This window comes from Dromiciops gliroides, chromosome 3 (assembly GCF_019393635.1).
Source record: "Dromiciops gliroides isolate mDroGli1 chromosome 3, mDroGli1.pri, whole genome shotgun sequence".
NCBI classification, from domain to species: Eukaryota; Metazoa; Chordata; class Mammalia; order Microbiotheria; family Microbiotheriidae; genus Dromiciops; species Dromiciops gliroides.
In genome coordinates this window covers 656192873-656220730 of record NC_057863.1, presented here as the reverse complement: position 1 = coordinate 656220730, position 27858 = coordinate 656192873, and the positions used below count along the sequence as shown (strand labels likewise).

The window sequence follows — 27858 nt, the reverse complement described above, 5'->3', positions numbered from 1 at the left end:
TCATGTCCCTGGAAGAGCCTTTGGGGCAAAGTTCCTGGCTCTGGGATCTGCTTTATTCCTTAACCATTCCAGAGTGTTCCTCTCTGGCCTCAGCAGGATCACATAGCACTTGGGAATAAAGATACAGCCCAGTAACCCAGCACTGGAGGCCAAGATGGCAAAGACCTCCACAGCCACCATGGCCTTCCCCTTGGAACTCTGGTATGTGGGGAGGAAGGAGACCCACACACTGCAGAAGACCAGCATGCTAAAGGTGATGAACTTGGCTTCATTGAAGGTGTCAGGAAGGTTCCTGGCCAGGAAAGCCACCATGAAGCTGCCCAGGGCTAGGATGCCCATGTAGCCCAGGACACAGTAGAAGGCAGTTGCTGAGCCCTCCTTGCACTCAAGGATGATGTGGCCAGGTTCAGATTGAGTGTCTGTACCTAAGAAGGGAGGTGAAGTCCCCAGCCAGATCCCACACAGAATCACTTGGATCCCAGAGCAGAGCAGGACAAGAGAATTGGACACCTTAGGCTTCACCCATATCCTCATTCTGCTCCCTGGTCTTGTGGCCTTGAAGGCCAGAACCACCATGATGGTTTTGGCCAGAATAGAGGAAACTGCCACCGTGAACACGACTGCAAATGTTGTTTGCTGAAGAAGGCAGGTGGTTGTGGTGGGACGGCCAATGAAAAGCAAAGAACAGAGGAAGCAAAAGGTGAGAGAGATGAGAAGAGTGTAGCTGAGAACCCTGTTGTTGGCCTTGACAATGGGAGTATCTTGATGTTTCACAAAGACAATGAGAATCAGAACTGTGAGAAGGGAGAAGGAGAGAGCCATGCAGGTCAGAGTCCATGCCAAAGGTTCTTGGGCATTGAGGAAGGTCACTACCTTTGGCAGGCACTGGTCTTTACTTATGTTTGGATATTGATCTTCTGGGCACTTTAAACAATTGTCTATACCTGCAATTTAGCAACCAAAGGTACATATTAAGAAGCTACAAAACCCAACAGTCTCCATTCTCAAGGATCTTATACTCATTTTCCTGGTAAAAAGCAACATACACAAATATGAGTGAACTCAAGGTGATCAGATGAGGGGAAAAACACTGGGAAAGGTTTAGTAAAAAGAAGATTGTTGTTATTTTTCCTTTGTTCTCAAAGAGGCCCAATTCCATCTGAGTTGGACTGAAGTGAAGTAGAGTTTCAGAAAGTCATTACTTGTTCTTCTAGTCATCAAAAACCAGTGGCAGAGCAGCTAGATGGTGCAGTGGATAAAGCACCAACCCTGGGTTCAGGAGGACCTGAGTTCAAATCTGGCCTCAGACACTTGACACTTACTAGCTGTGTGACCCTGGACAAGTCACTTAACCCTCATTGCCCTGCAAACAAACAAACAAAAAAACAGTGGCAAAATAAAAGTCAAGAGAACTTCTAATGGCCTGTGAGACAATAGATGACTGTGTTTTCTTGGGTGTGTCACCAAGCTCTAAGGAATACAGCAATTGCTTCAGCTGCTTTCATGGCCATTGGGAGTATTTATTATCATCTGTTCATTCTCCTGGGGGAAGTCTTCACATATTAGGGGTAGAGATTTCCCTAATTCACTGATGGTTGTGAAGCCCATCAGTTACCTTCACACTGGTTGTACCTGAGAAAGAATTTTCTTCACAATAGCCCAGCAAAGTAAGTGCCATCATCACTTACATTGCTCTTGCCTCTGCTTCACATTTTTTCCTAGTTACTATTGCTAACTGTGTTTCCCTCCATCCTATTCACTCCCCGTGATATTTACTCTATTTTCTATCTTCTTTGACCCTTTCCCTCCTCAAAAGTATTTTGCTTCTCACTGCCCCTCCCCCAATCTGTCCTCCCTTCACCCCTCCCCCCTTATCCCCATTCCCCTCCCCCTTTCCCTACAGAGAAAGATATATTACTATACCCACTTGAGTGTGTATGTTATTCCCTCTTTGAGCCAATTCTGATGAGAGTAAGGCTCATTCACTCCCCCACTTCCCCCATCTTCCCCTCAACTCCATTAGCTTTTTCTTGCTTCTTTTATATGAGATACTTTACTCCATTCCACCTCTCCCCTTCCCTTTCTCCCAGTGCAATTCTCTCACCCCTTAATTTTATTTTAAAGATGTCATCATGGGGCAGCTAGGTGACACAGTAGACAAAGCACCCGCCCTGGACCCAGGAGGACCTAAGCCCAAATCCAGCCTCAGACACAAGCCACACACCAGCTGCTTGACCCTAGGCATGCCACCCCACCCTGACTGCCCCACCAAAAAAACCAATGATAAGCAAAAAATAAATGTTTTACATATATCATCCCTTCATAATCAAATCTTACCTGTGCCCTCTGTCTAAATTGCAAGTGTTTTTCTATAATAAGATTAACAACTGAAGGGCATAGCTTGGCAATGATATGTGTGTGTCCCCTACCCCTTTCCTCAATCTGGTAAACAACTACTAATTACTGTTTCTCTTTTTGTTCATTTTGTGCCAACTGCTTAGCACAGTGCCTGGCACCTAAGAATTACTTAAAACATGTATATTGAATTGGATGTGTGGATCCTAAAACTGATAAGAACTTTTTAATAATGCATCACTAGAATCCCATTAACAACTGATAAACAATTGCTAATGATGTTAACTTTGATAGTTTGCTTTCATTGTAAAATTAATCAATCACCAATCACAACTTAGATGTAACTTGTAAATGCTCTTAGCTAAAAATTATAAAAATCCGTAGGAGGCCACAGATAACCACTTCCTCAGGAGTTGTATCTAGGACAGAGTCCTATGTTCCTTGCACTTGTAAATTTGGTCATACCATGTCTAATAGGGATAGAATTTAGATAGATAGATGGATAGATGATAGATAGATAGTTAATGTGTATACGTGAATGTATATAGACTGAATCCTCAAGGAGGAATCCAAGAAAAAGTCACAGTAAATCATTTTTCTAGCTGGCATTGGTAGAAGGAAATGAACAGAAGGTCTACAGAAACTGGGGATGGGGTCTAGTAAGGAGTGTACCATGTGGAACATTCCAGTATGTTGGGAAAGTCTGGGTGCCAGGTCAAGAGGAACTCCCAGGCCCATTCCAGAGCACCCTAAACCTCTAAAATGCAGTGATAGGAGGCAACTGACAGCTTTGTCACCAACCACTGAGTTCCAAGTCACAGATCCAGGGTGGCAATGCAAGGTGAGGTGACACAAATGGTCACATTGTCACTGAAATAGGGTTAGCAGCAATGCAACTCTGACCCTAGGAGCAAAGCCTAGTGTGAAGCCTACAGAGAAATCACCAGAACAGCAACCCCAGACCAAAGAGGTGCCTCTAGTTCTGGCCCTCAGAACCCCCAGAGTCCCCAAGCTGGCTGATGGTAGCTATGTTGAGTTGCTGTCTTCCTCAGACTCAAGCCCAGATCAGGGTCTTCCAAAGCTCAGACCATGGAATAAGAAATCAGTCAGAGATAAATTCATTTTGGGAGCATTGAATGTTTAAAGTTCCCCAGGCTGCACTCTGCCTGTGATATCTTGGAATAGCACAACACTTAATACCCCCAAGAAACCATCAATAAGACCAACACAGACCTTCTCTCCAGAAGTGTAAAGAGCCTGACTCTAACATCAAGTCCAAAATCAATAGGTAAGTTAGAATAATTAGCAAGGAAAAAAAGAATCCTAGCATAAAAAGTGATTATGGGGGGGGGGCAGCTAGGTGGCACAGTAGATAAAGCACCGGCCCTGGATTCAGGAGTACCTGAGTTCAAATCTGGCCTCAGACACTTGACACTTACTAGTTGTGTGACCCTGGGCAAGTCACTTAATCCCAATTGCCCCACAAAAAAAAAAAAGTGATTATAGGAAAAAAAAACATTTTTAATTGATCATAGGACCAGCAAAACAGCAAAAATCCCTGGGGGTGGCGGTTGGGTGAGGGAGGGGAAGAATGACCCAAAATGTCCAAACAAAGCATTAAGGAAAACCCTGAGGTTTACCTTAACCCCTGTAAACTGGCAATGGTGATAAAAGGTAGAAAAAGTCAATGTTGGAGTAGTTGAGAACAATTTTCAATACAATCCCAGTAAGAGATCAAGAATGATTTAAAAAAAATAATTATAATGTGTTTTTTGAATCAATGACATAGGAATGCCAGAAGGAAAAATTGGAAAGAGAAACGAGAGCTATGGAAGAAAGAATTAGAAAGGGAATTAACAGCTCGGCAAAAGTGGTATGAAACCTTGCTTTAGCAACAACCTCCCTGAAAATTAGAATAGACCATACAGAAGCCAGTGACTCCGTAGGGCAAAAAGAAATCTTGAAACCAGTTCCAAAGACTGAAAAAATAGAGGAAGAAATTCAGTATTTCGTACCAAAAATAGCTTACATAGAAAGCAAATAAAGTAGAAAAACTTAAGAATCTTAGGATTATGTGAATGTCATGACCATAAAAAGGCTAGACCTTATATTTTAAGAAATATTAAACAAAAATTGCCTAGATCTCTTAGATCTAGAGGACAAAGCGGAAAGGTCATTTCCTGAAAGAAATGCCAAAATGAAAATTTCCACAAACATTATAGAAAATATCTAGGTCAGGGGCAGCTAGGTGGTGCAGTGGAAAAAGCACTGGCCCTGGATTCAGGAGGACCAGAGTTCAAATCTGGTCTCAGACACTTGACACTTACTAGCTGTGTGACCCTGGGCAAGTCACTTAACCCTCACTGCCCCACAAAAAAAGAAAGAAAAAATTTTTAAAAAGAAAAAAAGAAAATGCCTAGGTCTTCTGGGTCATAGGAAAAAAAAACACAAACGCTACAAGCAGCCAGGAAGAAAAATTCAAGTACTGAAGGGCCACAGTCAGGATTTAGCAGCCATCACTATAATAAATGAGTGTAGCACTTGGAATACAATATTCCAGAAGGTAAGGGACAACTTACTCTGCAAGATTGAGTATCATCTCACAGAGGAGAAAATGCATCTTCAATAAAATGGAAAATTTTCAAATATCTTGATGAAAAGACTTTGTAGAAACTTTAAAGTTCTAATAGTAATTTAGGGAAAGATAAAAAGGTAAAAGGGAACAAAAATAACACTGGGACTAAACAAGGGCAAATTTCTTACATAATATTATGAAGAGATGACACATGTGGCCCCTCTGAACCCTATCATCAAGGGTCATAGAATTAGTCTACTGAGGCAAAACTTGGAAGTGGTTGTTTTGTCCTGATGGTCTCAAAAGAAGCATAGATTTCTGAGAAGATTTTTGTAAGGAATTAATTGTGATTTGGGGTTTCCACAACCCCATCTTTGCTTCATAATGGTCAGACTGAAAAGATGTAACCTTGAAAAAGCCCCTCCTAGGAGTTCCCCCATGCCTGCATGGGCCTGGCCAAATTATAATGGGGACAGCCCAGGGGCTATGTTGAACCAGTTAGATACTAGGTGTGGCTAAGAACCTCCCTTTCAGTGGGGGAGGCAGAGAGAAAGGAGGTGAGAGAGAAGAAGGGAGAGGAGCTGGTGGCAGCTGACCTTGGGACAGAACTGTGAGACACTGCACAGCTGATTCTCCTTGGAATTACAGATCCCAGGTGGTGGTGAGTTTGTGTTGTCAATTTTGTTCCCATTAATAAAATCTGATTTGTTTGTGGAAAAGATGTTGTTAATCTCTTTTCTTATCAGTCTAAGAGAAATAACTGAAGAAAAGGCAGTTTGGAAGAGAGGAAACTCTGGACCTAAAGGTCTCCCATTATTTCCTGAACCCCAATATTATGGTGAGCCACCCAATTAACTCCCCCTCTACTGAATTTGGCCCATACATATTCTTACTCCATTCCTTTTGCAGATAATGGAATTTCACAAGTGTTACACATTGCACATATTTTCAGACTTTTGGGATATGTTGATAAGGTATTCTGATTATTTCTTCTTTTTTTTTAATTTAAATTTTTTTTTTTTGCTTTAAAATACTATAATATGGGGGAAGCTAGGTGGCGCAGTGGATAGAGCACTGGCCCTGGATTCAGGAGGACCTAAGTTCAAATCTGGCCTCAGAGCCTTGAGACTTACTAGCTGTGTGACTCTGGGCAAGTCACTTAACCCCAATTGCCTCACCAAAAAAAAAAAAAAAAAAAAAAAACACTATTATATGGAATAGTTCTCTTGGAGAAAGAAGTGAGAAGGATAATTGGAGAAACTGTGGTGATATAAAAATAAGACACAAAAAACTTATTTTTTTTTAAAAAAAAAGGAATGACAAATGTTTAAAATGCTGGGAAATATAAAAAAGATCTACATGAATTGATACAAAGAGAACACCATACACTATAACTATAACTACAAGATAGATGGAAAGAACAACCAAGAAATCCATTAATAAATGTTACAAAATATTAAGGAGAATACATGTAGCATGAAAAAAGGAAATAAAACACCACCACCCAACCCTTTTACAAAAGTGAGATGTCAGGACTTTGCCAAGGTATTACTTAACTATGACAATTTTTCCTTTTTAATATTTTTAAAATGCTATTTGTTATATGGAATGGCCCTTAGGGAGGGAAATACAATAGATATTAGAGAATAATTCAAGGCCTGTCTAGTTAAAAGAAGAAATTAATAAAAATTTATTTTTTAAAAAACGTGGGAGTGAGGTAAGCGATAAGTGTGAGGTTGTAAGTTTGGGTTGCTGAGAGTATGGTGATGCCCTCAATAGAAAATGGAAAGTTTGGACAAATGGAAGATTAGTGGAACTATTAACCAATGATGAAAAATGTTCCACATCATGATTAATAAGAGAAGTGTAAATCACTGTCACCCTGAAGTTACACCTCACACAAAAATCACTACTCACATGACCTTCCCTAATAGCATTGAGAACATTATCATTCTTCTAGTCTCCCAGGTTTGCAACTCCAGGCTTATGTTCAGATACTTACCTGTCTGGTTGGAAATCTCTCCCTCTGGGCACTGGGCACAGTCAAAGCAGCAGTCAGGCTCTCCTTCCCGAGCAATTTTTCTGAATCCAGATCCACAGAGCTCAGTGCACAAACTCTGGACAGTCTAGGTAGCAACAAGTGAAGAAAGTACATCAGGGTCTGACTTTGTCCTGCAGAGAGGCACTTTTCTGGTTTAGAGTGGGAAAGATGTGCTTATGTGATTGTTATAGAAAGCAATCATGGTTTTTTATTCATCATTTGCTCTCTGTATTTGATGACAGAAGCCCTTTTTAGGGTAGGGTGAATGAATGAATGACTATTGTGAGGTTGCTATCTAGCTAGTCTGTCTAAAATATCCAATGAGTGGTCGCCAATAAATTATAAACTTTAGCAAGAGTTTAGACTTTTAAGCATTTATTAAGGAGAATAAGAATTTGGTGAAGAGAGAGAGAAAGAGGCCTAGATTCAGCTATCTATCTCGGGGAGCCCACGTCTCCTGCTCCACTCCCCCCCTGAGGTCCTTGCGAAAGAGAGTGAGAGAGCGAGCCTCACCCCTTCTTCATCCCACCAGCCTCCTGTGGAACTGGGAACATCCCATCCACACTCACACACAGTTCTAAGCTAATTGGCCGGTAGCTTTGATTGACAGTATCCATGAGCAAACGTCACTTCATGGCGCCAAGGAACTGACCTTGCAAACCACATGGCTTGCCCTCAGATGCCTTCTCCTCATGGCGGAGCTTTCCTACAGTAACTCTCCAGCAGGTGCCATCATTCCAATTATTACACTATCTAAATAGGGTTAAAGTGGTTGGAAACAAAGTGACATTTAGTTTTTGTACTGACCTTCAGATCTACCCAGTTGCGATATAGTTCCTTCTCCCAAATGATGAAATCCTGACCAAGTGGAGACTGGGGGACAAACTGCCCTACTTTCATCAGAACTTCATAATTAAACAGCATCCCAAAGTTCATGATATCATATTTAGCCACAGGATTCCTTTCTTCATCCAAAACCACCTGGTCCCCAGCAGTGTTGTCAAAGTAAATATTACTCAGAGATGAGTGAAGCTAGATGGGAAAAGAATTTAGTTACTAAATCCTGTCTTCAGGTGAGGGACTACAGGTTCAAGGTCAATGGGCCACCCAGGAAATGCAGTAGTGAGTTCACTCATAAATTCACTACTTAATGCAACAAACTTCTTCTAAGCACATCCTTTAGACAATGAAGCACTGTATATGTGGAAGACCCAAGGCTTGACATTTGTGTTACTGTTACAGAATTGATTTCTAAAAGTTCTACTTTTTCTTAGAATTCACATAAGAAGGAAACTCAAAGATTGGTGGAGAATGGAGTTGCTTACTATCCCTTTCATGTTTCCTTGAATACATTAAATGCTCAGAATAGAGTTCATTGTGATAACCTATGTGAAGTACTTTGAAAACCTTAAAGTGCTACATAAATGTCAGCTACGACTACTACTATTATTATTTTGAAATTGAATTAAATTATACTAAATCTCTTTCAATCATCCATCCACTTGATGATACTGATGGATTCCAAGTGAATGGTTAAAGGGGAACCTGGATGAACCTTTTTCATTCTAACTCTCCTGTCATCCGTATACTCCAGTGCCTGTTCCTACATCAATTAGTGCCAAGCAGTCCTAGCTCTCACTCCTATGGACAGTGTATGCCTGTGACATCATTCAACTTATGATGTGAATGAGGCATAGGGAACCAGTAGTTCAGTCTATAGATGCTTATTCAGGGATTGACATACATGAAAAAAGGTACATATCCAGTGGTCCATGGAGATTTTTTTCTGGAACAGGAACCTGGTGTTCCTGAGTTCCCTTTATTTTGTTAGTATTGGCATTCCTTTGACTGATATAAATGATGACCACCACATGCCTGAGAAAATAATCTTCAGAAGCTACTGGGGCCAAAAACAGTGTCATGTGCTTATATGCATCCTGCTAATGAGACTCTACATACTTAGCTAGACTGGATATCAGACACATAGTTGGTCACTGGTACCACATATGAACTTTTTCTGACTTGATATAATTGGCTAGAGATTATTTAATACTAGCAATGCCTTTGAGGTCAAGATCAAGAATAGAAAGGAAGGAAAGAAAGAAAGAAGGAAGTAAGAAAAGAATGAAGGCTGGTATCAGGAATCTAGCATGTTTTAAACTATCAAAATTGCACCACCCACTTGGAAGCCAGGGGGCCTACTCCTCGGGAACAGAAGGTCTGGCAGATGTGTGGACATAATATGTTGGACAACTATGTGGGCAAGACCATTTTAGACAGTCTGGGCATGTGTTAAATGCCAGTTAAGGAAGAAAATATTATTTATCAAGTATTTACCATGTGTCCAACATTGTGGTAAATGCCTGAGATACAAATATAAATGTAAAGTCAGTCTTTGCACTTGAAGACCTTACATTCAAAAACGGGAGACAATTTACATCAGGCAGTGTGCTCCGAGTTCATGAAGTGTTTAGGGGGAGGAAAGAGATTAAATAGAGTGGAGATACACACAACATCAGAATATACTGTACTTCAGTACAAGTTGTTGCACTTCAGTCATTTCAGTCATCTCCAGTTCTTTTTAAGTGTATAAGGTTTTCTTAGCAAAGACAGTGGAATGGTTTGCCATTTCCTTCTTCAGTTCATTTTTACTAATGTGCAACAGGGTTAAATTACTTCCTCAGGGTTACAGAGCTAGTATGTTTCTGAGGGAATATTTGAGGACACTCATGAAGAGGAGTGTTAAGGGCTAAAATTCTAGCTAGTCTGTCTCAAATATCCAATGAGTGGTCGCCAATAAATTATAAGCTTTAGCAAGAGTTAGAGTTTTAAGCATTTATTAAGGAGAATAAGAATTTTGGTAAAGAGAGAGAAAGGCCTAGATTCCTATCTATTAAAGGGAGAGCACATTTCTAGCTCCACTCTCCACCAGAGTCCAAAGGAAAGAGCGCGAGACTGAGCGCCAGTCTCTTCCTTCCTCCTCCCACTAGCCCGCATCACTTCCTGACTCCTGGTCTTGCCCTCAAAGACCTTCGCTTCATGGGCAGAACTCTTCTACAGTAAGTCTCCAGCAGGTGGCGTCATTCCAATCATTACAGGAGTCTTCTTAATTCCAAGCTCAGAGTTCTAGCCAGTGTGCCACCTAGCTGCCCCTTAGTAGACCTTTCTATTGTTGTTCAGTTTTTCAGTTGAGTCTGACTCTTCATGATCCCATGGACCATAGCATGCCAGACCCTTCTATTTTTCACTATCTCTCAAATTCTGTTTAAGTTCATGTTTGTTGTTTCCATGTGTGTTGTTTAAAAATCTAAATGTGGGTGCTATTCTGCCCCTCCCCCCAGTTTTTGGGGGAAACTGGCTAAAATCACTGATAAAAGCCTAAACTCTTGCTGAATTTAAGGATTTATTCAAAGATATATTATAAGATAGTGGAGAGTGAGAAAGATTGAGAACAGATTCCTTATAGCATGGAAATCCTAGCTTTCCTAGTAGCCTACGTGAAGGTCGGCCGCCAAGCCAATGTCTTGAACCAAAAGAGCCAGCTCCAGTGGGCCAGCCTCAGAAATGGAAGGTTCTTCAAATTGATTGGCTGAGAGTAGTCTCCTGTTGATGTCACAGTCCACAGCCTCTGAGAACACACCCCACTCAGGGTGTGACCCTCATTGCCCCACAAAACAAAAGAACCTATTCACTCAGTCATTCTTAAAAGAATATATCTGTTAATGTAAACTATGTTCTTTTGATTGTACTCATTTTGTTCTTCATTATTTCATGCAAGTCTTTCCACATTTTTCTAAAATCATTGATCTCATCATTTCTTATAGCACAGTACTATTCCATCACAATCATAGACCACACCTTGTTCAGCCATTCCCCAAATGATGGGCATCCTTGTAATTTCCAGTTCTTTGCCACCACAAAGAGAGCTACTATGAGCATTTTAGAACATACAGTGTTTTGTTTCCTATTTCACTATGGAAATAGACCTATTAGTGGTATTATCAGAATAGGGAATGGGGTAATAAAAATATCTTTTTGAAGGTGATATGATGATATACTTGGAAGATTCCAAAGACTGAACAAAAAGTGAGTTAAAACAATTAATAATTTTGGCAAAGTAGCAGGATATGTAGTAAATCCACATATTCAGCATTCATATATGTCACAAAGCTCTGCAAGTAGAGAAAATAAAAGATGCCCCATTTAAAATAATACTACACAGTATTATCTACCTAGGATAACTACCAAAAGAGAGACAAGAACTATGTTAATAAAATTATTTTTTAAATGTATACAAATAAAATTGGATTTCAATAATTGGAGACACATTGTTCATGGGTTGGCAGGATCACTATAATAAAAGTGACAATTTTACCTAAACTAATTAACATGTTCATCACCATCCCAATTAAAATACTAAAAAACATTTTACTTAATTAGAAAAATAATAAAATTCATTTGGAAGAACAAAAAGTCAAGAATACAGTCTGACCCTCACAGCCCTAGATTGCTACTGGAAAAACCCTAACTTTAAATCATATGGACCTTTGTCACCTAGGCCTCTTCAAATCAGAAAGCTACAGCTTTCTGTGAGTGGAGCTACCATGGGACAAAATTGACAGACTTCATCCAGGAATTATGGCAGAACAGATGGAATCATGACTCATGATTCCCGGACCAACAGATAAAGAGAAGAAAGGGTAGGGGGCAGCTAGGTGGCACAGTGGATAGAGCACCGGCCCTGGAGTCAGGAGTACCTGAGTTCAAATCCGGCCTCAGACACTTAACACTTACTAGCTGTGTGACCCTGGGCAAGTCACTTAACCCCCATTACCTCACTTAAAAAAAAATAAAGAAGAAAGGGTGAAAACCTCATTTTAAAGGAAAACATAATCAAGTGATGTCAGAATGTTGATTTATGCAATGACCAATCTTGATTTTAGAGGACTGATGGTGAAAACATCCACACTCCTTTTGTCAGAGTAGTGGTGGACTAAAGGCAACAAATGAGAAATGCATCGTCAGTTGTGGCCAATGTGTGTTTATTTTGATTAACAATGCTTTTTTTTTTTTCAAATAAGATAATATCCTTTTAGGGAAGGGTCGTTAGATTATGACATTGATTTTGTTTGGTTTTTTTGGTGGGGCAATGAGGGTTAAGTGATTTACTCAGGGTCACACAGCTAGTGAGTGTCAAGTGTCTGAGACTGGATTTGAACTCAGGTCCTCTTAAATCTAGGACCAGTGCTTTATCCACTGCACCACCTAGCTGCCCCTGACACTGATTTTTGTTAAAGCATCATTACTTTTTTTTGTCTTTTTGCAGGGCAATGAGGGTTAAGTGACTTGCCCAGGGTCACACAGCTAGTAAGTGTTAAGTGTCTGAGGCCGCATTTGAACTCAGGTCCTCCTGAATCTAGGGTTGGTGATTTAACCACTGTGCCACCTAGCTGCCCCAAAGCATCATTATTTTTAAAAAAGAATGACAATAAAGGTTTTTGTTTTTTTTTAGAAAAGTGCAAGCCACACCAAACTTCTATGAATACTGAGATTAGGGGTGGGAAAGTCAATTAAATTATTTTAAAACATTGTTTCTTAACCCTTTTTTGAATCATGACCTTCTTTGCAGAATACTGTATCCTTTCTCAGAACCATATTGTTTTTAATTCAAAATGGAAATTCTAAATTTCAATTAGAAGTTAGTAAGAATAGGGGGCACCTAGGTGGTGCAATGGATAAAGCACCAGCCCTGGATTCAGGAGGACCCCAGTTCAAATTTGGCCTCAGACACTTGACACTCACTAGCTGTGTAACCCTGGGCAAGTCACTTAACCCTCATTGCTCCGAAAGAAAGAAAGAAAGAAAGAAAGAAAGAAAGAAAGAAAGAAAGAAAGAAAGAAGGAAGGAAGGAAGGAAGGAAGGAAGGAAGGAAGGAAGGAAGGAAGGAAGGAAGGAAGGAAGGAAGGAAGGAAGGAAGGAAGGAAAGAAAGAAAGGAAGGAAGGAAGGAAGGAAGGAAGGAAGGAAGGAAGGAAGGAAGGAAGGAAGGAAGGAAGGAAGGAAGGAAGGAAGGAAGGAAGGAAGGAAGGAAGAAAGAAAGAAAGGAAGAAAGGAAGAAAGTTAGTAAGACTAAAAATGTCATTTCCACCCAAGTTCATGGTTCCTCTAAAATCTATATATGGTCCCCTTGGAGGGGATCTACCCATAGACCCCAGGTTAACAACCTGATCTTTGAAGTAAGGACCCTAATTATCCAGGTCCTTAAGTTGAGGCTGCCATCACTTCTCAGAAAGATAAGTGATTTCATGGGAAGCTGCATTTCATTTCCATCATGCATTGGTACTGAGAAAGATTTCTACCTAAGGCCCCATCCTAAAAGCACGTAGAATAAGAAAAAGGGAGAATTAACCTGAGAGAATGGAACAGGTGTTTTATAAGTGTAAAATAATTATTAACTATATCTAATCTAATCTGAAAAATTCTATAATTGTACTTATATGAAAAATTATAACTATAAGAAAAATAACTTTAGAAAAATTATAATTGGTTCATAAGTCCCTTTGTGGTTGCCATCCTAATGTAAAAATATTTTACTGACTGGGCCTAATCTGTGGACTTTTGGCTGGCTGACTGCATTTAGCTGGTAAAGCTGGCTATTAGCTGCCTAAGCCAGTCTGCAAGGGCCTGTTCCTTCCCCCACTGCCTCTCAGACTGATAAGAAAAAAAGGATTGAAATGCCTCTTTTAATTAAAGTAAATATGGGGTTTATTTAGATGAATAAATTTAGAGTTAAACATAGAAACAAGGATAGCAAAAGTAAAATACAAGCTATCAGCTTTTTAAACTTTCTGCCACCTTTCGCCTATGGGTGTGCTGGCTGCTGCCGCTGTGGCCTGCAGCCATGACTCACTCAGACAGGTTCACCTTCAGTCCTCTCCAACTTTCTCAGTCTCATGCTTCTTTTAACTCAAAAGCCCCCTCCTTCACTGCTCCGCTCCTTTCTTCTAACTCCAAGCCGCCTTCACTTTGTCGACCCCCCTGAAAAGTCCCTTAGTGTCCTCATTCCTCTGCCATCTCTCTACCTTCTCGCCAGCTTTCTCCATCCCCTCTCTGTCAGCCATTGTGACCACCCAACTCTTTTCATTAACTTTCTCTCTCTGTACTGCCACACCCCACCAGGGCTGGCCAAGCCCTGTGCTATGTGTGCTGGGAGCTGGGCGAAGCAAACCCTGGCATCCCTCCAGTTTTTGTGTGTGCCTCTCCATTATGCATATGGGCTGCGCCATGCCATGCCCAGGTCCTGGGGTTTTTTAGGGGCAGCTCTGCTCAGGGAGCCTGAGGCTAATTTTAATGTCTACATAAGGAAGGCAGTTAGGCTTCATCGTGTTGTCCAATCTAACAATTTGGTAAACATTTGTTGAAAACCAATTTGAAATGCATTCTACATTGAATTCAGAGCACCATCCTGGTGTCTCTTAACTTCAGGAAATCCTTGGTGTCGCTCTGAGGGAGGGGCTTAGCCTATCAGGAATAAAAGGTCTGACTCAATGCTTTACAACTAAGCAAATGTCCTCAGTATAGTGGTATATACATGATGCCATTAGTGAGCAAACCCTTAAGGACTAAGAAACTTTTCAAAGAAAACCAAGTAAACCAAGGAATATCCATCTGTGAGTCCGTAGATTCCAAGTAACCCTAAGGAAAATGCCAATGCCAAAGAAAGCCAGCAAACTAAGGAATTGGGGATGCCATTTCAGGAGGTGGAAACATTACCTGCCAGGGTTGAAGCACCCAGCACCCTTCATCTCTCACAGATCCCATTTCCAATCTGCTCTGGAGAATGCCATGAAGAGCCCAGGCCACAGCATACACAGCATTGTAGAGGAAGTAACTGAGGCTAGATGTGGTCATGTCAAAATAATGCAAAGGCAGCATCTCCAAGGAAGCATTCGCTGAACAGTCTTGCTCCAGTTTGGTTGGTTCATCTGGACACTCAAATGCTGAGACCCAGAAACTCTTAAGGAAAATGTCTCCAGGGTATTTGGCTGGGGTGACTGTCCTGAGAAAAGCTTTGAAACCAGGAATCTCCCTTGTCTGATGTGAAAATATGAGAGCTCCATGAAAAGTATCCCCATCATGATTGTGGGGCCTCATGGTGACATCCCAGTGTGAGGTGATAATCCACACCTTCCAAATTGTAAATACTGGTGGCTGTGAATATCTCAGGATCATGAGTGAGCCTGTGTCTCCATGGATGATAATCACCTTAGCTGATGATGCCACGATTCTGGGCATGAAATCCACCTGGGATTCAGCATGGCATCTCTCACTGACAGGGATCTTCTCTGTGAAGGCCACACAGGCTTTGTTCCTTCTCATCTCTTCTCCCATGTCCCAGAGGAACTTCTCACCTCTCATGTCATCTGGGACAACCAGCCCCACCCAGGTCCAGCCAAAGTGTATCAGCAGCTGGACAATGCCTAGGTGCAGGGAGGAGTCCTGAGGGGCCATCTGGTAGAGGGAAGGAAACTGGGCCTTGTCACTCAGGGCAGGATCAAATGGGCCATAGCTTATCTGGATGGGAAAAAAAGATGGGTCTCTTGGGGCAGCTAGGTGGCGCAGTGGATAAAGCACTGGCCCTGGAGTCAGGAGGACCTGAGTTCAAATCCAGCCTCAGACACTTGACACTTACTAGCTGTGTGACTCTGGGCAAGTCACTTAACCCCATTGCCCACAAAAAAAAAGATGGGTCTCCCCAAGCTATATGAAAGTGATACTGATGCATAGCAACAAATCTCAATACATTAACAAATCTACTGAACTTCATTAAGAAGAAAAAACAGTATAGGCTGTTCTAGGTGTAGATAGTGAGGGAAATCTGATCACCCCAAGATTAGTTCAGCTGAAAGGCAATGACTGGATAACAATACTCTGATGCTACTGGTTCTAAATCCCTCAATGCCTTGAAAGCTCCATGACTTCTTTCCCATGTAGAGCAGGGTTTCTTCTGTCTTACTATCTCTATCTGTGGCCCCAAACAATCTTCCTGGGTAAAACTGACACATCATTACTATTTGGTGGAGATATTGGTGGTTGAGGTGAAGCTTTCTTTAGGCAAAATGGTATTCCCAGAATGATGTTGCTAAGACCAAAGGGCCTAGTGAATAGCTATATCCTCACATATATGAGACAGCTAGGTGTTACAGTGAATAGAGCACTAATCCTGGAGTCAGGAAGACCTAAGTTCAATTCCAGTTTCAGAAATTTATTAGCTTTGTGTCTTTGTGTCTGCCTCTACTGAAAAATGGGCTTATTAATAGTTGTTGTATGGATCAAATGCCATAATATTTCTAAATTGCTTTAAAAATGTAAAGTATTCACTACTATTTTAATGATAATTGAAATGCTCATTTCACTTATGTTTGCAACATTAATGACTTATTCTGAACTAATACAAGTGATAGAGATAGGGACCAGACCTATTTAATCATTGGGGTACAGAAGCTCTTTCTTTTTTTTTGGTTAGGCAATTGGGGTTAAATGACTTGCCCAGGGTCACACAACTTATAAGTGTCAAGTGTCTGGGGCCGGATTTGAACTCAGGTCCTCCTGAATCCAGGGCTGATACTCTATCCACTGCATCACCTAGCTGCCCCCAGAAGCTCTTTCCACTAATGCAAGTCAGCACATTCTCTGCAACACCTAGGTTTAGAATTTCCTGGAGCACTGAGAGGTGAAGGGATTTACCAAAAGGCAGTGTTGCCCAGTCCTGGGCTCACTCTTTCAATCCCCATTCACACTAGCAGGCCATATTCTCAGGGGACAACTAGAGGTTTCTCACCTCAGGCTTTGAGGGGTAACCCTGAGAGGTTGGGGATGTCTTTCTAATGTCATTGCTCATTAGTTACTACCATGAATCTTCACCCTAAGAATTATCAGTTTATATCAATTAACCACCTAGAGTTTACTAGCTTTAGAAATAGGCATTTAGTAAATAAATAAAATAAAGATAAATAAAGTAAAGATAAGAGTAGTTGGGACAAACATTTCTCCCAAAAGTTAGTAAAGAGCAATGAATAACCCAAGCTCTACCAATAAAAGAAAGTTCACACAAGTCATTTAAATCCTCTAACCTTCAGCTCTAATTATCTTTAAAATTGGCACATGGTAGGTACTCTTCTGGGATTAATGAGTAAATGACTATAATCTGCTCTGTAACAGCAATACAGACTTTTCCTCAGTTATATGATGTTATGTTGTAGAATAGACTCAGAGGTTACTGAGGACATGCCACCAGAGTTCAAGTGGAAAGACAAGGTCTGGCAAGAAGCCTGAATTAATTGGACCAAAACCCAGAAAGTTGACCACCAGGTGAGCAGTTTTCTTGGCAATAATATCTCATAAGCCCCAGTGATACTAAGATCTGGGATAGAAGGGTAATTGTGGGGGGATTGTCACATTGATGACAGGCTCTATTGAGATATAAATTCCATTCTGGCTGCCTTGTCTCCAGGTGTTCTACTTGGAGTAGGAAAGTCCTCTATTCAAATCCTGCTGGAACACTTAATACGTGTTTGGCTTTTAGGTGGCATAGTCTATAGAGTGCTGGGCCTGGTGTCAGTAAGACCTAAGTTCTGTAACAATTGGAATAACACCACCTGCTGGAGACTTACTGTAGAAGAGTTCCACCATGAAAGGAAGGTCTTTGAGGGCAAGAACATGCATCTTTTCTTTGGCGTCAGGAAGTGATGTTTGCTAGTAGGAAGAAGGAGGAACCTGGCGCTCTGACTGGGGCTCTCTTTCCTGAGGACACTGGTGGAGAAGGGAGCTAGAAATCTGCTCTCCCTTTAATAGGTAGATGAATATAGGCCTTTCTCTCTCTCTTTACCAAATTCTTATTTTCCTTAATAAATGCTTAAAAGCCTAACTCTTACTAAAGCTTATAATTTATTGGCGACCACTCATTAGATATTTTAGACAGTCTAGCTAGAATTTTAGCCTTTAACTGTTCAAATCTAGCCTCAGTCAGTTACCAGTTGTGTAACCCTGGGCAACTCACTTAAGTTCTCTTTGCTACAATCTAAACCATAAAAAGGGATTAATAATAGCACCTACTTCCCAGTGTGCTTCTTTTTTTTCTTTTTCAGGGCAATAAGTGTTAAGTGACTTTCCCAGGGTCACACAGCTAGTAAGTATTAAGTGTCTGAGGCCAGATTTGAACTCAGGTCCTCCTGAATCTAAGGCTGGTGCTTTATCCACTGCACCGCCTAGCTGCCCCAAGAAAGGGGCTTCTAAGGGTCAAATAATATATTTGTTATATACTTCACACAGTGAATGACACACAGTAGGTAGCTGAAATACTTCAATCCTTTCTCCCTTCCATTTTAGATCATGCTAGACAAGTCACTTCACCTCAAAGAAAGGGGCAAGAGATGGCAGGTCCAAGAATCTACCTGTGGGAATCTGTAGAGCTCCAGAAGGGTCCCAATCTGGACAGAAAGGGAAGATGTGGCTCCTCCAATGATAGCAATGGACTTGTCCTGTCTCTCACAGCTATAATTTGGCATAGTCTGGCCCCGTCCTGAGAGCCACCTCAGGGAGCTCTCCAAGGTCCTGGCATCACTGTGGTAGGTGTTATAGATGTGAAATCCCAGGGTAGTGTTAGGGAGCAGCCAGGGGTCTCTGTTGATCTCCTCCACAGAAAACATCAGGGCCAGAACCTGCTGGTAATTTTTGTGCAGCCACCTGTAAGGAGAGAGGAAATCAAAAGTCTTAGCATTCCTAGAGAGCTCACAGGCTTCAAGGACACCCACCCAACTGTGCCAAAATCAGATCTCAGGTCCCAGGGAGCAGATAACCTGATCTATGGATCACAACACCTCTTTTTCACATGACCAGCACCCCTGCACTGTTGGCCCACCTGAAATTTAGAGTGTGGGCAATGGAGGAGGAATTTCTCAAGAACCCCTACTAAGGCTGAGTACCTAGAATGCTCTATCTGCTCACCTTTACCTACTTGCCTCTCTGCCCTCCTTTATGACTCAGGTCAAATATATCCTTCTGCAAGATATCTTGCAAGTCCCCTCATGGTTAGTGTCTTACCTCTGAGATTATTTCCCATTATATTGTACACATTCTTTATTTATATAGGAGTTTGAATGTTGTCTTCCCAATTGAAATGTTAGCTCCTAAACAGCATGGACCATATTTTTTTGCCATTCTTTGTATCCTCAAAACTTAGCACAGTGCCTGGCATGTAGTAAGCACTTAATAAATATTTGTTAACTGACTGGCTGAACTGGAACACTCAGTTATTTTATTCAACAAATATATACTAACGAATTACTATGTGCAATGCCATGTACAAATAAGAGTGGCTTCCTGGCTTCAGTTTCACAATCTTATCTAAGAGATATACCCATCAATAACAGTCTATGATAGATGACACATTCAAGATGGCAGAGACAAATCAGCAAGCTGCCTGAGCTCTCTTTCTGTTCCCTCAAAAAGAACATTAAATCAAGCCTCTGGAAGGATTCTGAAACTACAGAACCTGCAAAGAGACCGAGAGACACAGTCTTCCAACCAGAGATAATTTAGAAGACTTCAGGAAAAGGTCGGTCTGACTCAGGCAAAAGGGAGGCACAGCACGGGGCAGCAGCCCAGCGCTGAGGGGGTCAGGGCAAGTCAGCAGGAAGTTGCGGGCCACAGTCAAACAACTGAGGGCCCTGGAACCTGGCTCAAAAATCTGGTGGCCCAGCAGGACAGTGGAAAAACCTACCTGCACCAGCCAAGAGGGCAAGTTGCCAGCTGGAGGGCCACTAACAGGACAGGCATGATTAGGCCCACTGATCCTAGCATGCTCAGACAGGCAGTATGGGGGGGGGGGCGGGACTGCACACATTTAAAGTCCTCAGTGTAAAAACCTGGTGAAACAGCACCTATACCCCTGCACAAGAAGCCCAAAACAGGGACCCTGGTGCCCCCAGAGCAGACCTCAACTTAAAAAAAAATAAGCTGCAATAATGAGTAAGAAGCAAAAAAGAGTCCTCTCCATTGAGAGCTTCTGTATCAATAGGGAAGAAGCAAACACAAACTCAGATGAGGACAATACCCTCAAATCGCCTACATGTGAAGACTCACGAGGGAAGATGAATTGGTCTCAAGAACAAAAAGCCTTCCTGGAAGAGCTCAAAAAGGATTTTAAAAATCAATTGAGAGAGGTAGAAGAAAAAATGGGGAGAGAAGTGAAAGCAAAACAAGAAAACTATGAAAAAAGAATCAGCAGCTTGGAAAAGGAAGCACAAAGATTGACTGTAGAAAACAATTCGTTAAAAAATTCATCTGGCCAAATGGAAAAAAGGTGCATAATCTCACTGAAGAAAACAATGCCTTAAAAATTAAAATTGGACAGTTGGAAGATAAGGAATCCATGAGACACTGGGAATCAATCAAGCAGAATCAAAAGAATGAAAAAAATAGAAGAAAATGTGAAATACCTTATTGGAAAGACAACTGATCTGGAAAACAGATCCAGGAGAGACAATTTGAGAATCATTGGACTGCCTGAAAGCCATGATCAGAAAAAGAATCTAGACACCATATTCCAGGAAATTATTAAGGAGAACTGCCCTGATATTACAGAATCAGAAGATAAAATCATCATTGAAAGAATCCACAGATCACCTTCTGAAAGAGACTCCAAAAGGAAAACTCCAAGGAATATTGTAGCCAAATTCCAGAATTATCAGGTGAAGGAGAAAATACTCCAAGCAGCCAGAAAGAAGCAATTTAAATATCATGGAGCCACAGTCACGATTGCTCAGGACCTGGCAGCTTCAACATTAAAGGACCGCAAGGCTTGGAATATGATATTCCAGAAGGCAAAGGAGCTTGGATTGCAGCCAAGAATCTATTACCCAGCAAAAATGTTCATTCTCTTTCAGGGGAAAAGATGGGCATTCAATGACATTGGGGACTTTCAATATTTCCTGATGAAAAGACCAGAACTGAATAGAAAATTCGATCTTAACACACAGGACTCTAGAGAAGTTTAAAAAGGTAAATGGAGGGAAAAAAAGTTACTCAATTAGGTTAAACTGTTTATATCCCTACACGGGAAGATAATACTCATAACGCTTAAGAACTGTAAATGTATTTGGGCAGAGAGAAGGACTTTACACAGAGGGTAAAAATATAAATTGTCTTTGATGTGATGATACAAAGAAAATTAAGGGGTTAAAAAGGGAGTCTATGGGGAGGAAAGGGGAGGTGGAATGGGATGAATTATATCATATGCAGAGGTGAAAAAATCCTATTACAATAGAAGGAAAGAAAGGAGGGGTGAACATTGTTTCAACCCTACTCTCATTAGATTTGATTCAAAGAGGGAATAACATATACATTCATTGGGATAAAGAAACTTAGCTCATTCTTTAGGGAAGCAAAAGGGGAAGGGAAAGGGGGGACTGATAGAAGGGAGGACAAAAGCAAGGGAGAAAAGGGTAAAGAAAAGAGGGGGGGTGATAAAAAGGCAGGGCAGATTGGGGGAGGCAGGGGTAAGAAGCAAAACATTGGTGAGGAGGAATAAGGTGAAAGAAGGGGGGGAAAGTACAAAGGGGGTAAATAGAACGGAGGGGAATAGACAGTAATAATAACTGAATGTGAATGGGATGAACTCTGCTATAAAATGGAAGTGAATTGCAGAGTGGATTAAAAACCAGAATCCTACAATATGCTGTTTACAAGAAACACATTTGAAGTAGAGAGATACACACAGAGTAAAGGTAAAAGGCTGGAGCAGAATATATTATGCTTCAGCTAAAGTAAAAAAAAGGAGTAGCAATCCTTATCTCAGACAAAGTGCAGGCAAAAATAGATCTCATTAAAAGAGATAAGGAAGTAAACTACATCTTGCTAAAAGGTACTATAGATAATGAAGTAATATCAAGATTAAATATGTATGTGCCAAGTGGTATAGCATCCAAATTCTTAGAGAAGTTAAATGAGTTACAAGAGGAATTAGACAGTAATACTATACTAGTGGGGGATCTGAATCTCCCCCTTTCAGAATTAGAGAAATCTAGCCAAAAAATAAATAAGAAAGAAGTGAAAGAGGTGAATAGATTACTAGAAAAGTTAGACATGATAGATGTCTGGAGAAAATTGAATGGGGATAGAAAGGAATATACCTTTTTCTCAGCAGTACATGGCATATTTTCAAAAATTGACCATGTATTAGGGCACAAAAACATCATAGTCAAATGTAGAAAGGCAGAAATAGTAAATGCATCCTTCTGTGATAAAATAATGGGATTCTGCAGATACTCAAAGACCCAAATGGAGATTAATCTAGACTAATTGAATGAAGTGAGAGTGATTGACTGCTGATTAGCCTACTTCAAGTTAATTGGATTGTAATCACACCTGGCTATCCCTTAAGAAGGTATTGTTCTCAGAAACTAGACTGTGAAGTCAACTTGAGAACACCTTCAAAACCAATGGATTTGGATGACGCCAACCAATCAGCTTGAAGCAGTGTGTAAGGACCGCCTCTGCTCCAGACCTATAAAAAGCTTCCACAATCAGCTTGCTGGAGAGTTCCTGATTAAAGCAGGCTCGTGGAGGAGGACTTGAGGAAGAACCCAACCAGGCTGGAACTCTATGGGAGATAGGCCTTTTCTTAACTTTCTGAACTCCATGTTAATACCTGTATGCTTTAATAAATGTTTAATGCCCAAAGACCGGTGCTAAAGCTTCTAATTTAAGGTGATCATACAATATAGATTTTAAATATCACACTTCTCAGATCATGATGCAATAAAAATTATATATAAGAAAGAGCCATGGAAAAGTAGAATGAAAATCAATTGGAAACTAAATAATTTCATTCTAAAGAATAAAGTGGATAAAGCGCTGGCCCTGGATTCAGGAGGACCTGAGTTCAGATCTGGCCTCAGACACTTGACATTTAACTAGCTGTGTGACACTTGGCAAGTCACTTAACCCTCATTGCCCTAAAAAAAAAGAATGAATGGGTCAAACAACAAACCATAGAAACAATCAATAACTATATCCAAGAGAATGACAATAATGAGACAACATACCAAAATATATGGGATGCGGCCAAAGCAGTGCTTAGAGGAAAACTTATAGCTCTAAATGCTTACATGAATAAAAAAGAGAAAGAGGAGATTAATGAATTGGGCATGCAAGTTAAAAAGCTAGAAAAAGATTAGATAAATGACACATTCATAGCACTACACATAATTCTCCCAGGGAGAAGCTGAGCTGTTGACAACCTATCTGTTTGCAGCTCATAGCAACCTGGTTTATTCCACAATGTGGCTTCCATGTCCAGAGACTTTTACTTTGCCTCCACATGCAACTCACATCTGGAAATGGAGAATGCATTAAAGAGGACTGGCCACTGAGTTATGAAGAGTAACCCACTTGGTAGAATTTATAGGTAATGATTTTAACCTACCATAATCTTCCTCTTTCCCATATATCAAAGAACAAATACCTGGACAGACTTCTAGCAAGGGATAGGGAACTGCAACTGACAGAGAGCAGGAGATGCCAGGCTCAACAGCCTGTGACTTCACCACTGTGGGAATTTTCTCCATTAAAACACTTCACAAAATCTCAATAACTTCTAGTCTTAAAGAGGTCGCTGATGCTCAGTGAACCTGAGGGACCCTAATTGTAGGCTAGTATCAAAGGTTCCCTTGGAACATAACACTTCCTCACTCCACATTCAGGCTTTTACTGAATATTCATGTTACTTGTCTGCCCCTCACTCCTTTATGGTCTCTAAATGTTAATGTCCATACTCTTGCAAATGTAAAATAAATGTTTTTTATATGAATGTGCTGCATTATCAAAAATGGAGAAAAATAAGTTAGCTGGCAAGAGCTGTCGGGAAAATTTCTAAGTCCGACAGAGGAACAGAAACAACAAAGTCTCCAGGCTGGCAAATAGGTTTATTGAGAGAAGGCCTCACAATAAAGCTGGTCAATCAGGGGTTAGACTTGAAAGACCTTGAGTTACAAAATCAATGGGTTTATATACCCTTCCAGAAGGTAATCTTAATCTTAATTAGTAATTTCTAAAAGTAAAGCATATTCTTAGGAAATAGAGAAACTACCCATGTGACAAATGTCAGCATTTTTCAATACTCTTATCAGTCCTATTATGGCTACTGGGTCATAGTTATGCTGGATGACATCCTTCTATTAGTCAAGCATACCACTGGTGAGCTGCATGACCCCCTTGAGTCAAGCATAACACTCGTGGTTTCTAAAACATAATATTGCTGACTACTCTATCTTCTGATATTACTTAACGCTTGACATTTGAAAGTTAGTCAGAAGAGAGAACCTACTAATACAATTATCATAAAAATAATATCTAGATATAATTTGTAGGTTAATTAAATCACTTATAACTATATTCAATCTCATAACTTCAGGAGGGGGGAAATCTCACTCACAAACACAAAGATCTATAATTTTAAATTATAATTTAAAAAATTCTGTTAAACTTCAGGAGTGATGAAAATTAAAACTCTTTTAAAAGAAAATTTTAATTGACCAAATATAATATGAAACATTATTTTAAATATTTATATAAAGGATCCCTGCAGACATTGGGGGGCGGGGTTGTTAATTTGTTTTAGTCGCATCCAACTCTTTGTGACTCCATTTGGGATTTTCTTGGCAAAGATACTGCAGTGATTTACCATTTCCTTTCCTAGGTAATTTTACATATGAAGAAACTGAGGCAAAGAAGGTTAAGTGACTTGGCCAGGGTCACATAGCTAGTGAATTTCTGAGGCCACATTTGAACTCAGAAAGATGAGTCTTCTGACTCTACTTAGCATGGTGCCACCTATCTGCCCTATATATTATCTATGTTCTCTTACTAATCTTAAAGATATCCTAACCACATTGTACTCTACTTTGTGTAGAGTAAGTGTTGTGAACCGTATGTGCTCTGGGGACCATGAGTTTGGCTCCACTAATGAAAGGCGATTTCCAAATCACGATGGTCAAGGCTTAATCCCGTGATCCATATTGTCTATGTGACTCTGAACAAGTAATGAACCCAGGCAATTTCCCAAGGCTAAGTAACAGAGCAGTTGTTGATCTATGCGGGAAAGGTTAAGTGATCTGCCTAGGGTCACCAGCTGGTAGGTTCCTGAGGCCAGATTTGAACTCTGGTCTTCCTGAGTCGAGGCCCAGCACTTTATTCTCTGCACCACCTAGGTGCCCTTTTTGAGTTTTACTGATTGTACAAAACTTTGTGGAGCTCCAGACAATTCCCTAATTATAGAAAATTGGAATCAGTGGAGGAGGTTCCCCATCAGGGGTTCCTTATTTCATTGAAATCATATGCCAGATGCGTCATTTCCCAATGAAGCCCAGTGTCTCCTGACACACAGCTAAACACACACACACACACACACACACAAGCAGAAGCCAAAGTCATGTCCTAGTACCATTAGTCTTCAATGACCTCACAGTGAAACTGGCAGGGGAAGGGCTTTCTTAACTCAGACTCCTCCTGAGAAAGTGGATGTAGACTGATCACTGTAATGTGTATTAATAGAACTTTGGTTCCTGCTCTGTCATCCTGAATTTTTACAGGTCAGATAACTCCAACACAAAGCTTCAAGTCTGTGGCCAGACCACAAGAAATGAGAAAAAGCCAGGCACCTGACAAGCAGCCCAGCTGAAACAGGTAAGGTGATCCTCTGTCAAGTTGCAAGTTCACACAAGGATAAAACACAAATCTCTTGATGCCTCTGAAAATTCAATTACAGATTTCAGAAATAAAATCATGAAGCAAAAGCTAGAAAGGACCTCAGAAGCCATCTCATCTAAGCCCTGCATTTAATAACAAGAATGGATGTGGTCCCTCCAGCATTTTGTTCATAATTTCTCATTTGATCCTCAACGTCCCTAGAAGTTTGGCCCTATTTTCAGATGAGAAAACTGGAGCTGAGCCAGGCTTAGTGACATTTCCAGGGTAACATGGTAACTCAGGTCTTCCTGAGTCCAAGTCCAGCCTTCTGTCCATTCACTCTCTGTCCTCTTACTCTCTGATGAAGAACCCAAGTCCCATCAAATTTAAGTGACTTGCTCAAAATCACCTCGGTAAGAAATATCAGGAGTAGAATTTCAATTCAAGTCTACTGATTTTTGAACTGGTATGCTTCCCCAAGCTGCCTCCTCAGAATATGATTTGCCCATCCATCCCAGATGCTCCTATTTGCTGTGACTCAGGGAGGACCCTTGAGTAGCAAATTACTTGGGGAGTTCATTTAGGGAGTATGAAAGACCTGAAGACTACTTATATGGGCCCAGTGACCTTGGTTGTATTCCCACAACACACATGGACCCAGACTAATTTACAAGAGCAATTGGTCATGAAGAAGAATGAGATTGAATAATCAATCCACCTCCATTAATGGAGGACTCTGCACACTCTGATGACATGGGAAGGAAGCCTCCTTCATTTCATCTTCTTAAGTGAAAGAAGGAACCCTTACCTGCTATTCACAGCCTGCATTCAGTCAGTATTTGTTAAGCAGCATGGTATCCCGGAATGGTCACTGGTCTCAATATCAGAAGACCTCTCTGACCAGTCTTTCTTGGAGCCTCAGTTTCCTGATATGTAAAATGTGTATCATAATAAGCAGGCTCAGGGCAGCTAGGTGGCACAGTGGATAGAGCACCGGCCCTGGATTCAGGAGGACCTGAGTTCAAATCCAGCCTCAGACACTTAACACTTACTAGCTGTGTGACCCTGGGCAAGTCACTTAACCTCAATTGCTTCACCAAAAAAAACCAAGCAGGCTCCCTGGCCCACAGGGAATGCTTAATGCATGCAAACATACACAGATACACACAAACATGTGTGGAAGCAATTATGGATTTTCCACTTTTCCAGGCAAGTTGATTGCATGACAACAGAAGCTAACAGGAAAGTAAGTGATTCATTCAGCATGGTTTAATATTATGGTGTGGCACAAGTGCTCATTCCCTAGGATTGGTGCCCACACCAATTATCTCTCATCATAAAAATAACCACCATTTTTTTTTCATCTTAAGTCGACATTTATATGACAACTTAAAGTAACCAAAAAAGCTTTTTATATGTTATAGATGATGGACCTTGTTCCAGATAATGGGATAAAGGATAGGCTTTTCTTCCTTCTTAGACTTGAGTGGCCACAGGGAGGATTCAAATGGTAAAAAAGTGATCCCTCCTAGCTCCTGAGAGAGAGGATTTTTTTTGTCTACAGATTTTAAGGCCAAAAAATAAAATAATAAATAATAAAAGAATAGATAAAAATAGATTTTTATCTATTAGATAAAAGAATCCTAGACAAGAGGATTGAGAAAGTCCCTAGGAACAGGGGCTGAATACTCAGGCTTGCTCTTCTCTTTCCTGAGATGAAAACCAAGTCTCTCCACTTACTGGTGTGGATTACAGGCCTTGTGTGGATTCTCAGATCCTGTGAAAGTCTTCACTGCCAGTAAATACAGGGGGAAAAACCCACCAATGAGCAGGTCTCCATCTCTGTGGACTTGTGGCTTGATTTGCTCAAAGCAGGGGAACTTTTCTTTCCTGACTAAAGAAGAAGGTATGTGGAGGAGCAAGACAAGGGCCAGCAGAAGGAACATTGGGGACTGTGTCCTGAGCAGTGCCCCAAACTCTAAGCCTGTGAGCAGACAAGACATTGACAGCCACTGCTTCAGTCACACTTCAATGGGAAACCATTCTTTATCTGATAGGTGCCTTCTCTGGACAGATGCCCAGACACTGGTCTGTTCCTTACAATGGAGCAAATGCAGTAGAAGTCCAGCTCCTGTCCAGGAG

The 27858-nt window shown here is 40.9% G+C and overlaps 1 protein-coding gene across 1 annotated transcript; it reads right to left on the bottom strand.

The window, feature by feature from the left end:
- LOC122748334 (vomeronasal type-2 receptor 26-like) lies at positions 1-27662 on the bottom strand. The gene is made up of 6 exons (XM_043993992.1): positions 27457-27662; positions 18423-18714; positions 14743-15543; positions 7779-8003; positions 6933-7056; positions 1-944 (listed from the first exon to the last, which is right to left on the bottom strand). Exons 1-6 carry the CDS (start codon positions 27660-27662, stop codon positions 1-3), a joined length of 2592 nt encoding a protein of 863 aa, XP_043849927.1.
- Positions 27663-27858: the final 196 nt, after the last annotated feature.